The sequence below is a fragment of the Pocillopora damicornis genome, chromosome 2 (genome assembly GCF_964200805.1).
Source record: "Pocillopora damicornis chromosome 2, jaPocDami1.2, whole genome shotgun sequence".
In the NCBI taxonomy this organism is placed as follows: Eukaryota; Metazoa; Cnidaria; class Anthozoa; order Scleractinia; family Pocilloporidae; genus Pocillopora; species Pocillopora damicornis.
In genome coordinates this window covers 35,645,107-35,659,905 of record NC_142671.1, presented here as the reverse complement: position 1 = coordinate 35,659,905, position 14,799 = coordinate 35,645,107, and the positions used below count along the sequence as shown (strand labels likewise).

General features: G+C 38.2%; 2 protein-coding genes across 2 annotated transcripts; one reads left to right on the top strand and one right to left on the bottom strand.

Moving 5' to 3' along the window:
* Positions 1–70: 70 nt before the first annotated feature.
* On the bottom strand, positions 71–6,636 carry LOC113668060 (T-complex protein 1 subunit eta). The gene is made up of 10 exons (XM_027183944.2): positions 6,551–6,636; positions 6,220–6,373; positions 6,005–6,111; positions 5,074–5,199; positions 4,911–4,963; positions 4,349–4,685; positions 3,575–3,708; positions 2,777–2,929; positions 1,783–2,123; positions 71–520 (listed from the first exon to the last, which is right to left on the bottom strand). The coding sequence occupies exons 1-10, from the start codon at positions 6,554–6,556 to the stop codon at positions 303–305; spliced, it is 1,629 nt and encodes a 542-aa protein (XP_027039745.2). The 5' UTR covers positions 6,557–6,636; the 3' UTR covers positions 71–302.
* A 17-nt stretch (positions 6,637–6,653) lies between these two features.
* LOC113668073 (ectonucleoside triphosphate diphosphohydrolase 4) lies at positions 6,654–14,579 on the top strand. The gene is made up of 10 exons (XM_027183954.2): positions 6,654–6,946; positions 7,875–8,299; positions 8,788–9,042; positions 9,718–9,783; positions 10,563–10,669; positions 11,243–11,415; positions 12,205–12,511; positions 13,057–13,139; positions 13,598–13,759; positions 14,220–14,579. The coding sequence occupies exons 1-10, from the start codon at positions 6,936–6,938 to the stop codon at positions 14,458–14,460; spliced, it is 1,830 nt and encodes a 609-aa protein (XP_027039755.2). The 5' UTR covers positions 6,654–6,935; the 3' UTR covers positions 14,461–14,579.
* Positions 14,580–14,799: the final 220 nt, after the last annotated feature.

Below are 14,799 nucleotides of genomic sequence, written 5' to 3'. Positions count from 1 at the left end.
ATTTTTAACAGTATATCGTACGATTCAAAATATTACTGAGTACACACAAAATCCTCCACAGGATCACAACTTCCAACATAACAGCGGTTCTTTATTCTTCAATAATGCCTAGCTGCTCTTTCAGTTCGATAACAGTTCCTTTTTCAAATACGCTGTCCGAACAAATCACGTTCTCGGAACAACTCAGAGTACAGTTATGCCGAGGGCATAAGGCTTGTTATGTCCTCAAGCGCCGCACAAGATGTCCAATATATTATTACCAATCAGTGAAATTTCTTAAGTCACATCCACGGGTCCAATTCTCATCTTGGACGACCGCGCCCTCTTCCAGCGGGTGCAGGGGGTCCATCACCCCCTGACTTAGGGTTTTTTACTGTTTCGTCCACCGACAGGATCAGACAAGCTGCTTCCGTAGCAGCCGTGATGGCGTTGATTTTCACAATGGCTGGCTCCCAGACACACGCCTCGAAGTTATCGGCGATGTCTTCGTTGTTTATATCCACCCCATACCACATGCCACCTAAACAAAGAAGAAAATTTGTAATTTCGTCAGTCGCCGGCATCTTCTGTTGCCTCACACAGGAAAAACACACGATACGAAACGTTATGATCGATTTTGTCCTCAATCTCACGCCATAACAGAAAAAGCTTTTGAACATCTGTAAACTCTGAGCGCTTCGCAGAAAGTGATATTTTCAATGAATCTTCGGATTGTTTTCAAGTTCAAGGATTGTAAATTACAATTTTATGAAAAACGAAGGTTGTTCTGTTATTTCAGTGTGAATCCTTGCATGCCTGCTAGTCGCTGGCACCGCTTGTTGAAACTAAAACGAAAAAAAACACTCTTTTAAGATTATCATTGGCTTCTTTTTCACCCCACCACTATTCTTAGCAACAAAGGTCGCCATTTCGTTTGTTTATTACTCGCTAAAAACTATCAGATGCACTCAAAAGCCTAAAATCGAAAAAAAGTTTACAGGAATCGACCAATCGAGCGAGCGCTATTCCCCACATAGTATCTACAACTCGCTCTTGCGCATTCGCGCAATCCACGAGTTAAAAAAGGAATAAAGTTGATTCTCGTTTGTACTGAGGATGTAGCGTGGGGTTTCCTTCTTTTTACTGCGAGTCGACACTAAAATTCGAAAAGTCTTTGGAAGCTGACTTTACATATGAAGAAGATGTTTAAACAACTCTCCATTGTCCATGCCCCAACCATCCCTCTTCCAGCACCATGTTGATTAGAGTTATTCCTAGAGGGTTCTCACGCACAGTGTGCAAAACTGATAACTTCTTTATCTTTTTCATATTCCTCACGTAATATTTTGAGTCAAATTACATGGCCTGAGTGGAATAGTGGGTGTGCAACTTTGTGCATCAACATCAAACGTTCGAAAATTGCGTAAGAGTGAAATTTCATCCATCGTGATTGTACAGAAATTCAGCCACCTTACAAGACCCCGCCCGGTATTCAGCAGCCATGGCAGATTAACAAATATATGGTTTGTACGCGCTTTCCTTACTTTGTAAAGAGTTCAATGCCCCGTTTGAACGCTATTTTGATACACGGTCCCTCTTCTAGGCCTTGGGAAACCTTTATTTACAGGTTCGATGTAACGTACAGCGTCCAGTTGTCCAAAAATATTGCTATCCATCGGATAAAAAACTATCCGGCGGTTGAGTGTTCAAAAGACGTACCGCGCTATCCGCCGAATAAGATTAACCCGGTGTACAGTTTTATTCGCCCTACGAAAAGTCCAGACAAAGTGTCGATCCTCTTACCTTGAAAGTGTTTCTGTCGTAGTTTATTCAAGATATTAGTAGCATCAAATCCCGCATTGTCGCACAGCTGTCTGGGAATGATCTCCAGAGCTCGGGCCATGGATCCAATAAGAAGCTGTTCCTTTCCTGCGATCGACCGAGAAAAATCTCTCAAGTATTTGCTTAGTTCCATTTCGATCGCTCCCCCGCCTGCTACCACTGCATCATTTTTGATCGCTCGTCGTACGATCATGATGGCGTCGTGCAGAGATCTTTCTGTTTCTTCGATGAATTGTTCAGCTCCACCTCGTAAAATGACAGTGCACGTCTTGGCCTCAGGGCAACCAGTAAAGATGTTATATCTGAAATACGAGTAGAAATCGGTACTGTCAAACCTCTGTGAAGTGGTCACCCTCAGGAAATAGCAACACTGGAGATAACCAATTCATAGAGGTTAACTAAAACTTTCAGAATGACGAAGCCATAGAAAACAAAATTCATCGCACCATTTCACATTTGTATTTTACAAACGCGACCACCAAATGTAAGGCCTGGAACCAAACATGCACAGTCTGATCTTGTTATTGTCAAGAAGGTCACAAGTATTCATAAACAGAACTTTTAAAATTTGTCCCTTACTCGCTTAACTCTCTGATAACTTGTCGTGGGCAAACATCGACATCTGCTCACGCGTTCGAGCATGGGGTATTTGGTAGTATCTCCTGGGTTGTGAACGTCACTAAATGTTGGAGCAGGTACGAACCGACACAGACCAGGAGCGAATCGTCTGAATTTGGGTACGAATCGACTGAGTACGAAACGTGTATTGTTATGAAACGACTAGATACCACTTAAACTTAAATACATCACTTCCCTGTTTCCGTCAAATTCCACCCCCTCAAATTCTTAAGTTTCTTTAATTACAACATCGAAGATGGTTCCCATGTTATAAAGTGGTAAATTTTATCTAATTAGCGAAATGATTTTTATACAGTGTTCTAATGTTACTGCATACCTCTCTCCACCAATCTGCTCTTCTTCAAACAGTTCACACATGCCTAGAACTTCGTCTGTCATGTTATTGACTGTTGTTTGAATGGCACCACCACAGGCCTTCATAGTTCTCTTCAAGTCTTCTTCCACAACGCGACCAGCACAGAACATGTCCCTGAAAACAAACCGATCCTCGTCATGAAAATGCCTTCATATAAGACCCTCTCCCAATTTGAATGTTCTTGTAAAGGCCAATTTTATCACAATTGATGCAAGGCTAAAACAAATTTGGGGAATATCAGCAGATATTTCCCGGTATTTACAGTGAATCCTCTGTAAATAGCACTTTATGGAGGAGCCTGGCTAGACTTTCAACCAGACATTTTTCTGGTGAGGTAGCATTGCAACTGTATGGTTTTTGATATGTTATAATAGGAAATGAAGGATTGGTATTTTCAGAGTTTCACCAAACTTTAGTTCCTAATAGTCAACAAATAAATGCCACATTCTTCTGATTGGGTGCAGCTTTTGTTCAAGGGTTGCATTCAATGGTCATTCTGGCTCAGTCTGCTGCAAGTAAACCTTTGACCCTTAGGAGTAACTAGCATCAAATTTCTAGTTATTATTATTATTATTATTACCCCAAAATCAAACTTGAAGGTCAGGAGAATAAAGGAAACGTTGTCAGCTCCTTAAGAAATGTATAGAGAACAGTATGGAGAATATGCATGCTGATATTAGCGTGAAAAGGATTGATCGAGAGCAGGGTGTATTTGAGGGATGCATTTCAGAGAGGAAATATGATAAAAGAAAGTCTAACCTATCAGCAAAATATTGTGTGGCGACATCTCCAATGGGGAGCTTTGAGAGAACAACCTTTGCACCACTCTTAACTATCTTGTCCAGTTTGTCATAAAGGATCTCCCACTCAGCATCCACAATCTGCTGATACTCCTGTGGAAGAGAGAAAATCGTCAGATCAATAGTAAGCCTCGTGCACTTCTGATGGGCATAATTCTGTGCATATTTTCTATAGGGGAGAACCCTTAAAAAGTGGAGGCTCCTCTTCTATGATAAGGACTCTCCCAATTTTTTTTCAGAAAAAGGAAACACCCTACCATCAGTGTTTTCACATCTCAGAATTGAGAAGTAACTTTCAAATGGTGAAGTGAATATAAACCTTTACGCAGAGTAAATCATCATATCCAGAAGTGTGTTTTAACCATGACTAAGACACAATTTCTTCTTGCAGTACCAATACAATATCTAGCAGAAAAGTGATGAGAATAGCAAAAATTATTAACTAGGGGATTATCATTTGATCCAACACCAAATTCTCACAGCAAACTTTCTAAAGAGTGTATGGCACACAATAAGGAGAACTTCTATCAAGATAATGAGAGAGAAAGGGCTAAGCAAGTGATTTCTAATACCACCATAATATCATAAGGGTTAATCTTAAACTGAGAATTGATCATTACAATCTGGACTATACAAGGTGCTGGTGCTCCTGAACAAGTTTACAGATCCAGAGAGCTTTTTCAAGCTCTTAATATATCATGGCAGCACTACACTTTACATTCTGCATCCTTACCTTCACATTGTCAAGTCTAATCTCTGCATTTTCCTTTTCTGCCTTCAGTTCAAGCTCTACGTTTAGCATTGCAATCTTGGGATTCTCGTACTTTTTGGGTTGCATTTCAAATCCAGCATAGGAAAATGTCTTCTTGAAGGCCACACCAGAAATGAGGCGTGAATCTTCTAAGGCTCCACCTTTCACCTTCTTCATTCCAATCATGTTTAGTGGAAGTAGATCATCTAGAAGCATTACAGCATCAACTACCATCTTGGAGAAGAAGTCTTTATGGGCAGCTACTAGTTTGGAATTTAGTGAAGTTGCTGCACATCTTTCCAACAATACTCGCATTTCTCTGCAAGATCAGAAAGTTAACCATGTCGATAACAGAATCCTCAAAGTGGTGAGAATTAGGATAGTTGACCGCTGGAAGAAAGGGATGCTATGTTTCACAAGACTATGAAACAATTTTAACATAGTAAATATAAAATTTTAAGACTGAGTAAAGGTACATATTTTTAATGATAAAATCATTAATTTTTAAAAGTAGCAAAAATTTCCAGTGACATCTTCTACTTACTTGGGGTCATCTTTCTTGATTTTGACAGCAATCTCCTTAATTTTACTGATTGCCTGAAAACCAAGATAAAGAGAGAGATCAAAATTTAATCATTTACATAAAAATCTAACCATGCTGAGGTTTACCATGCAACAGGAGAAAAGAATTGTACAGTTTTACTCACTAAATTTGCAGCCTTCCTAAAGCTCTTCACAGCAATCTGAGCATGAACTCCTTCTTCTATAAATGGTTTGACTTGCTTTAGAAATTCACTGGCAAGAAGAGTGACAGTCGTTGTTCCATCACCAACCTATACATTGATTATACAAAATGAACTTCTCAATCTGTCAGCAAGTAACTTTTTAACCCTTTTTATCCTAACATCAGTATCCACATTCTCCTTACTCTTCTCTACACATTTCTCTTATACTGACAAGGAGAACTTGTTTCATGATATTGCCTTAAGGAGAAATTAGATGCTGGTCACTCCCTAGGGTTTAAAAAGTTCAAGCTAATTAAGGTATTTGTTTGTTTTTCAGAAGGAAACATCATCTAATCTTCCTCCCATTCATTTTCAACTCTTTTCTAAGGGATGTACCCTTGGTTTTTGTTCTTCTCTTCTTGCAAACCCTAAATGTTCTCTAGATTTTATTTCAATATGGAAATAACTCTAGTTGTGATGCAGTATTTAAGTTTTAAGATACCCAAGTACACTGAAAATTTATCTGCAGTTAGACTATCTCTACAGTTGATAAATCTTTCGTGTAATGGCACCTGATCGAAATAATGGTCAAAATGGCTACCTTTGGTGGTACAGAGAAATATTTATGACATGTCGCCAGACATACAACAAAATAAGAAAAAGCCACACTGAGAAAGATCTAAAGTTCCTTCTTCAGGGAAAATTAATGATCAAGAAGATATAATTGCAGACAGGATTTTCCAACGAAGGGTGGGATGGTACGAACGGTGTATTTAATACATGCGGCTAAGTATGTATGGATCCCCTTTGTAAACACAAGTCAACAACGTCGATCACTGACATTCTGACTACATTTACAATTGAGCTATAAGAAATACTACAGAAATATAACCCTTAAGAAAATTACACACACCTCTGCGTCTTGCGACTTTGAAATATCTACAAGAGTTTTTGCCGCAGGATGGACGACATCTAAGAGACTTATAATTGTAGCACCGTCGTTGGAAATCGTGGCTTTCCCTACACAGAGATCAAGAAGAAAATAAAGCAAGCTGAAGTACTACTGTCTCTTCAGAAGTGTACATGCTCTGAACGACGGGAGTGTACTGTACTGTACTGTAGACCTACCTTGACTATTTACAATTAGTTTATCCATTCCTCTTGGCCCTAAAGTTGTCCGAACTGCATCAGCAATAAACTGACAAGCGTTTATATTGCTGATGAGTTGAGGAACACCCTGCGAGGCGTCTGTTCCCTCCTTGAGCAAAATTATACCCGGTTGCTGTCAAAATAATACATGTCAAACATGTGAGCGGAGTAGTTTTGATTCAGTGCTGCGCATCTAAATAAAATGTTTGTGAAGTGAAAAATGCGTCTTTTCCCTTCTTGTATCATAAATGTAATCCTTATAATTGGCTTAACTATTCAAGATGGAAAAAGATGTTAATGTGTATCTCACCATCATGTTTCTTGTCAGGCGATGGCTCCAAAACAGCTGCGCAGATAATTCTTTTTGTTTCAGATTCAGCGCATAATGAATCAAGAAACCCGCTGATCGCACGGCTCGTTTGCTAAAAATTCCTACTTCTTATACAAACGATGTCTTGTTCATTTGATCAGCCGCAGGCAATATTGCGTGAGTGAAAACAGACGTGGCGCTTCCTCAGTTCGCCGGTGTTTTGATTGTTGATAAGCATTTCATTTACAAGCAAATTATGTTCGCAATCAGTTATTGCTTGGAGTCATGAAGGAGCCCAGGTGTGTTTATTCACCTAGCTTCGTAAATAACTGTTGTTATTGCGGCAATCGTTTTGTAATATCCCCGATTAGGACAGAAATACAGAATGGTCGGCCGGTAAGTTAATTTTTTGTACCTTTAGATACAATATTTTGAGCTTATTACAGAGTATTACTGATAACAATATCCATGTAAGGGAAGTTCGGTAGTGCGATTCAGCCATGTTTGAGGTTAGAGAGGATGTGGCTTCCTCTATCGATAATTTTATATCCTTTCTGGCGTGAATTCTGTTTGTATGCTTAAGAAAAAAAATTCTATACGTCCATGTGCTTGTAGCGTGCATTCGGTATATATATTGAGGTAGCTTTTATACTGCCACTCCTGATCACTCAAACTTTTTTGATCACAAAAATCACGAAATTCCAATTCGTTGGATTTCGTGTTTTCTTTGAAGACCTCTAATCAAAAGTCAAAATGCAAAACAGAAAGGAAAGAAATATTTCCTAGAGAAATCTCATTTTGGGTTATTGTATGAATTAAATGTCGAGGTGGATGAGATCATTGTGAAGATAAATTGATTTTAAAGTGGAGAGAAAATTAACTGAGTACATTTTTCCTTTCTTTGGGCATTTGACACGCATTTGAAAAATCACAAAGGTCCCCTCTCAGACTGAAATATTCTAGAATATTTTTGGAGCTTTAAGTTGATAGGTACTTAATGTTTGTGGTGCTTTTGTGTTGGAAGGGGGGAGAAGAATTACAAGATGATTTGGTTTTATCAACATGATGTAAATTGGCCTCCATTAGGAGTTTCTAAAGCCAATGTTTCAAAACCCAGCTTTTTGTCAGAGCACAACACAAAGGGTTAGAGCCCAAAAACCATTATTAGCTTAAGAAACTCTTTATGGTGGCCTATTAACATTATCAACTCAATTGAGAACACTAAATTATCTTGTAATTACAGAATCATTTCCCTTGTCACAATAACTTTTTATTCATCTGATAAGATACAGTATAAACAATTTTGTTGTTTTTTGTTCATTAGGATCTCAATACGATGGACCAGTCTTCCTTCTTTTCTTAGACCAGGAATAATATCATCCTCCTCAGACAGTACATGTTCTTGTACAAGAAGACTATTCTCTCACATGTGTGGACTACAAAAAGACTTGCTGCGAACTTTTATTTTTCTAGCTGTTATTTTTATCATTGTTTTACTAGGAACTCTTTTTCTTGTGGGTAATGTGAATTGGTATGGTAACAGAACTAGACGCTTTGCGTCAACAGATTTTTATGAACATGGAGCTGATTCTCACCATCATTATGGCATTGTCATTGACTGCGGAAGTAGTGGATCTCGTGTGTTTATTTATTACTGGCCACCTCACAATGGCAATCCAGATGAGTTGCTACAAATTAAACAAATGAAAGATACCAGGGGAAATCCAGTCAGAATGAAAATCAAACCAGGTATAATCTTCAGGACTGATCCTATGAATTACATCTGCAGTATTAGTTCTCCATGCCTGCTGGTATTTAGATGCACCCTTCCCTAGGCCCAGTAAAAAGAAATGGTATTAGGACCAAGTGGAGAGAAATTGAGGTTGTAATTGGGTAAATTATTTCATATTGGCTGAGCATGTAACGCAAGGCTGGTTTGAAATTATGATCACAATCACCTCTGAATTATGTGACACAAAGTCTGATTACAATTCATGGTGTCAATACAAGATGCAAGTTACTCAGGGGTGAAAAATGTAATGCAAAAGCACATACCCTCTTATTGATATCCAATAATGGTCATTGGACAAGTTAGTTTTTCCTTTTTATTCTCCTCACTTGTCTGTTTGACATTGTATTGATATTGTAAGGAGAAATTCTATCTTGGTCACTCATGAGAGTTTAAGGTTCAATTTATGTTGCTATCACTTATGGACTCTTTAAAACTTTGATTTCAGGGATCTCTAGTCAAGTTCATCGGCCGTCAGATGCATCATCCTACATTGATCCTCTTCTATCCTTTGCTGCACAACAAATTCCTGAACACAAGCACAAAGAAACTCCTCTTTATATCCTGGCTACAGCTGGCATGCGAATGCTTTCTGTTGCTGATCAAGAAGCTATTTTAGATGACTTAAGAGTGGATGTTCCTTTGAAATACAATTTCCATTTCACATCTTCTCATGTTGAGGTCATCACAGGAAAGCAAGAAGGTACATGAGGATGTATATTTAGTCAAATAACACTGTACTTAAAGAATTTTGTAATTGTTTTGTTGTCAGTAATGTACAAAGTTCATCTTGCATGCCATTGCACACTGAATTACAGGTCTAGTAAAAACATAATCTGCCAAAGTGGTTTTCCAAATCAATCTAGAACAAAGCAATTACAAAATTATAACCCATTATTATAGTATCTTTATAAAATTATTGGGGGGAATGGTAACCAAGTTACAAGCTTAGTCCTCTGGAGGGTCTTGACAATTTGCTCTAGCGAGATCAAACCCCAACAGTAATTGATAGCTTCCCAATGTATGAAATGAGTTGGTCTTTTGCTGTGTAGTCTTTTGTAGTGGATCTAGTGCATTAAGCTGCATTAGTGTTGCACAAGATCATTCTCTGAACAACATTTTCCACACCAGTTTAGGTTTAACATGACTAGTCTTTTCTTCGGTCACCTTGATAAAAAACGACCTTTTCATGGCAAAACTTGATGAAATTTTCTAGTGTGGACAACTTGAAAAGCAAATTTTGATTTTGAATTGGAAGACTTTCAACTCTTCTCTAAACCATAGTGTAAAAAATCATGCTTATGTGTGAAAGATGAGCAAGTCATCAGTTTTTGGTTATTGAATAATGCTTTGAGTTACTGCATATCTTATTTCACAGGAATTTATTCATGGATTGGAGTCAACTTTGAGTTGGGAAGATTTGATCATTCACATGACAGTCAAGGTATTTTACTTACCAGTACTGTAGATGGCATAATTTTTCAGGTTTTTATTCCAACAAATTAAATCTATGGCTAGATGAATGAGTAATGACCTCATAAGAAATTTCAATAACTCTTTATATCCCAGTATCAGTGTTTATTTTCTCCTTACTTCTCTCTATAAATTTCCTTGTGTACTGATATTCATTTAACAATCAATGCTTCATAGGTAATGGTAATCATTTCCTTTATTCTCTCAATCTTAATGCATGATTCAGGTGTGTTACTGTAAAAAGAAACTAGATTTTGGTCACTCTTAGGGTTTTTAAGGGATAATGATACACTGTAATGTAAAACAAAGGGATCAAATTAGCCTTGGTAATTGAAGTTTCTATGATAGAGGTCTAGTGCTTAAGAACAGAGGTGTTTTCATTGAATTATATAACCATGGTTAGTGGTGGTGTCAGAACACTCAAAGAAAAGCTGGAAGAAAATTGAAGATGATGACAACCATGTCTCAGTAAATAGGTTGGGGGTTTCTGATTGCGCACAATATTTTGTTCTCATGTTTGCACATCATGTTTGAATAAATGTGAGGTATTTCTCCACCTGTCTGTTTGTAGTGATCAACTGTGCATAGTTAGGTCCAAAAATGGACTGAAAATTTGTAAGAAATCTGTCGAGTTTTCTAACCAGGAAACAAACTTGCTACTGACTATGATCTTAGTAGCAGAAATTTATTGTTAAAGTGAGCATATTTTGTAAACTTTGTAATTTTATGTTATGATTTTAATTTTAACAGAGTCACCACTGAACAACAGTGTATCAGAAGTTAGCCGTAAAAGTACAGTGGGGTCTCTTGACATGGGTGGAGGCTCTGCACAAATTGCATTTGAAGTTGGGAAGTCTGTAAGTACCCAGAGGATAACAACATGACAATAATGATATTAGTGATAGTTTAGTTAGTTATCTCATTCTTAATTAACCTTTTAACTCCCATGAGTGACCAAGACAGAATTTCTCCTTACAATATCAATACAATAACAACCAGATAAGTGATGAGAATAAAGAAAAATGTAAATTTGGGGATAGTTAGTTTATCCAATACTAAATTCCTTGAACTAACATTATAAGAATTGTATGGTTGACAGTAAGGAGAATTACAAATTTGATCTGGGAGTTAAAGGGTTAAGTAACCAACCTGCCTAATACACTAGCTATGGCTGTTTGCAAGTCAGTCAATATGATATTGATAATCTGAAAATGGAATTAAAAAAGTGTGAAAGAAGTGAAAAATGAACGATTTGATGAAGATAATGGAAGAGGTGACTAAATTCACTTCTAAGAAAATTTTCATGATTCACGCACGAACTCACTAAAATGACTTAAGATATGATTTGTAAATAATTGTGGACTATCAAGTTGATTCGATTGAAGAGGCAAGATAAGGAAACTAGCGTATAACATTCCTCTGTGTTTTAGGTATGGGTTCCATCAGAGTTAAGTGCGCAAGTCAACCTGGGTTGTGACTCCCACAAAACTACACACAATTACCATCTCTATGTTGCTACGTTCCTTGGGTTTGGAGGCAATGCTGCTAGAGACAGATTCACAAAGCTTGTCATCACCAAGAATAGAACATTGAGCATTGATGAGTAAGTAATTATTCCAAGAGACAAAGTAAACGGAGAAAGTAATCATTAAGTAGCATCTTAAAATGGTACAATGGTTTCTTACCGAAGTATTTAGCTACTCTGAAAATTAATAAGCGAATTGAAAACAAGTTTGCAAGCTTTCACCTACTCAGATCCCTGATGACATCGTGGATCAGTGAAAGCTCCAAGACTTGTATAAGTCATTTTTGCTTTTTACAGTGGTTTAAATTCTTACTAGAAACTACTGTGCCATCCAAGTGCTGTTAGAAACAATGAGCAGTATTGCCATAATTCCTTTTGACTGAAACACGAGTCCATTCCAGGTCCTTAACTTCCCTCAAAGGTTTGCTTCTTGGTGGGGCGCGGCACTAAGTAAATTAAAATTTCAGTCTTCCAAGGAGAAAAAAATAATGAAGTAACGGTTAGGGCTCGAACCAAGACTTCTCGATCTGCAATGCAGTGCGTAAAGGTCTTTGCGACTTTGAAGTATTAGCCTGTTTATGTGCCATCTTTCTATGAGAGTCTCAGTGGCGTGATATCTTTTGCTGCTAATGTTCAAGAAAAGAAAATGAACAGTTAATTCTTTTACGACTAAGAGTGAAAACAAACTTTGCCTATCTTTATTCAGCGTTTTGTTCTTTTTCCAACCTGATGCAAAACGTTTTCCAAACCCCCACTTCACAGAGGCTTTTTCTCAAGTGACGCGCCAAAAAAAGTTTTGATTTAATGCGTCTCTCTTGCATTTCATGTATCACATGTACCACATCATTATTCTCTTTGCATACACAGCACATCTGGTGCGTATCTCGATCCATGTTTACCCGCTGAATGCACAGAGCAAGGAACTTACAAGGGAAAGAAATACAACTTCCTTGGAACAGGAGAATATGTCAAATGTAAAGAACTGATTCTTCCACTACTGAACCGTACCAGGCCCTGCCCAAAAAAGCCCTGTTCGTTTAACGCTGTCTATCAGCCTCGTATTGATTACGAGACCGTTGAATTTTACGGATTCTCCGAGTATTGGTATTCAATGCATGATGTCTTGAGAATCGGGGGACAGTACAGTGCGAGTAGCATGAGGCAAGCTGTAGAGGTGAGATTTTCGATTCTTAGCAAATCCTTAACGTCTACCGACACAACACAGCGGTCATACGTTGGGCATGCGCAAGGTGATCAATTTTAGCCGGCCGCACGCCAATTTCCCGCGCAAAATTTCAAAGCATAAAATGAGAAACAACCTCTGTCTCGCAAAATAAATGGAAGAAGATTGATACGTTCTTAGAAATTTGTTAAAGGAAAACTCAAGACTTTTCGAAGATAAAGTTCATTCAAGTACGAGTAACCTGTTAAATTTACCATTCTGTTTGGAGCCTTACAAAAACCTTTTTGCGCTTCTAAAACACGGTGACTTACTGGCTTGTGCGGTTGTTTTTATCTCGTGTGAGACAATTCGGTTCTGACACCGTGAAGCACGTTACCGACATTACCTCAGTAGTCCGTACAACCGCTGTGTTTCGTTTACCGTACCAATTTCTGAGAGCTTTTATACTCAGCTGTAAAATAGGGAACAGTATGTTATTGTCTTCTTACGACAAAGTTTGTCGACTATTAAACTGACCTTTTTCGATACCATTTCAGGAATTCTGCAGTACACGTTGGTCTACTCTCGTGTCACGCCATTCTAAAGGCCTCTACCCCTTCGCAGATGATCACAGGCTCAAGTAAGACAGTTTATTTGCAACGTTCGGGATTCAACTTGCCGTAATTCGTAAAAAAAAAAAAAACCCAAGTAATCGCAAGGGTCAATCAGAACAACAGAAAATAACACATGAAGCCAATGAGAACTCAATACTTAGACCTGCGCCGTAAGCGCGGAAAATGAAAGCGACTAAGGCGCCATCGGTTTTGCATTTAATTGGTTTATATGGTGATGTGGTTTTTCTGGACCAATCACGAAGAGACTCAAAGAACAATCCCGGATTAACTACAAACCAACTGCACGCCTCTAGGTGCCCGATATCATACACCTCTTGATCAGCTACCATAGTTTCAGTAGCCTCAGTTTACTTGAGGCTGTGCAGAATTAAGTCGAATATTTTTATAGACTGATTATTATATAAATGAGCGTTACTTTCTTTGAGCAGTTAATTTGATGATGATGAACTGTTTTTTTGTTAAGGTTTCAGTGTTTCAAAGCAGCTTGGATGACCACAGTTCTTCACGAAGGCTTTAAGTTTCCTCAAAACTACAGCAATTTACGTTCTGCCTTCTACATTCGCGGTAAAGAGGTGCAATGGACACTCGGTGCTATACTTTATCGGACAAGATTTCTCCCTCTAAGGTAAGGCAACGAAGTTCCGCTCAGTTTGAAAGTTTGTTAGTTTTTAGCCATTCGGTAATGTCGCTCATGATCTGTTGACTAAACGAACGGCTGATAAATAATCAATAAATCAGGGAATAGAGTTCTAACTTTATTTTGCAGTATTTTGTAGCTACGTTTATGACTGGAACGCTTTTCCGCAAGTTGTGTTCAAATTACAACCAAAGTAATTTCAGTGGCCAATAGATGAATATTCGAAGTGACTAACGACTCGCTACAAGCCAGGGAAAACGCGTGCTACCAAGTTGCAGTTGATTGGTTTATCATTTGATTGGTTAGAATGTGGCGCGAGCTTCTTGACCAATCACAGATCGAAGTAGAGCGAAACGATTTCAATCTCAAATTGCTTCCAACACTCCTTTGGAAATTGCTTTCGTCCGCAGTGGTTTCATTATAACACCGTTTTGTTTTAAATTTACAGGGAAGTCCAGTTACACTCGCAGTACAAGAGCTCTTACCACGCTTTCTGGAGTTACGCCAGTGACCTTCAATTCCGCATAATTCTCCTCGTGTGTAGCATCACAGTCTTAGCCGCCATATTGCTCTACTGCCGGCGTCTACGGCGCATGAGCAAGAATTCTAGTATCTGGCATTTCGATTCATCGCCTGTGCTTTACAAAGTCGATGTGATACCCAGTATTGAGAAGATTCCAATGATATGACATAACGTGGACTGGTATAGAAGGCCATACTAACATATAGAAATTATGAAAATGTAGATCATTGTACAAAGGAATTACAAAGAGTTATTAAACCTGAAGAAAAGAAAACGCAGAAAAAAGACGATAAAATTATTTCATTATTTTCGTTTTAACTTGTCTCTTTAAATAAAATGATATATTAGCACAGGGTTTCTCCCAATTATAATGATTTGATTTTAGGAGAGAAAAGTTATCATGGCCAAACACCTCCCCCCTTCTTCCCTTTCCCCCCTCCCTCCCCCCCCCGTCTCTTCACCAATCCCGACAGTGCCTATCATAGGCTAAGCTTCCTCTCTTACG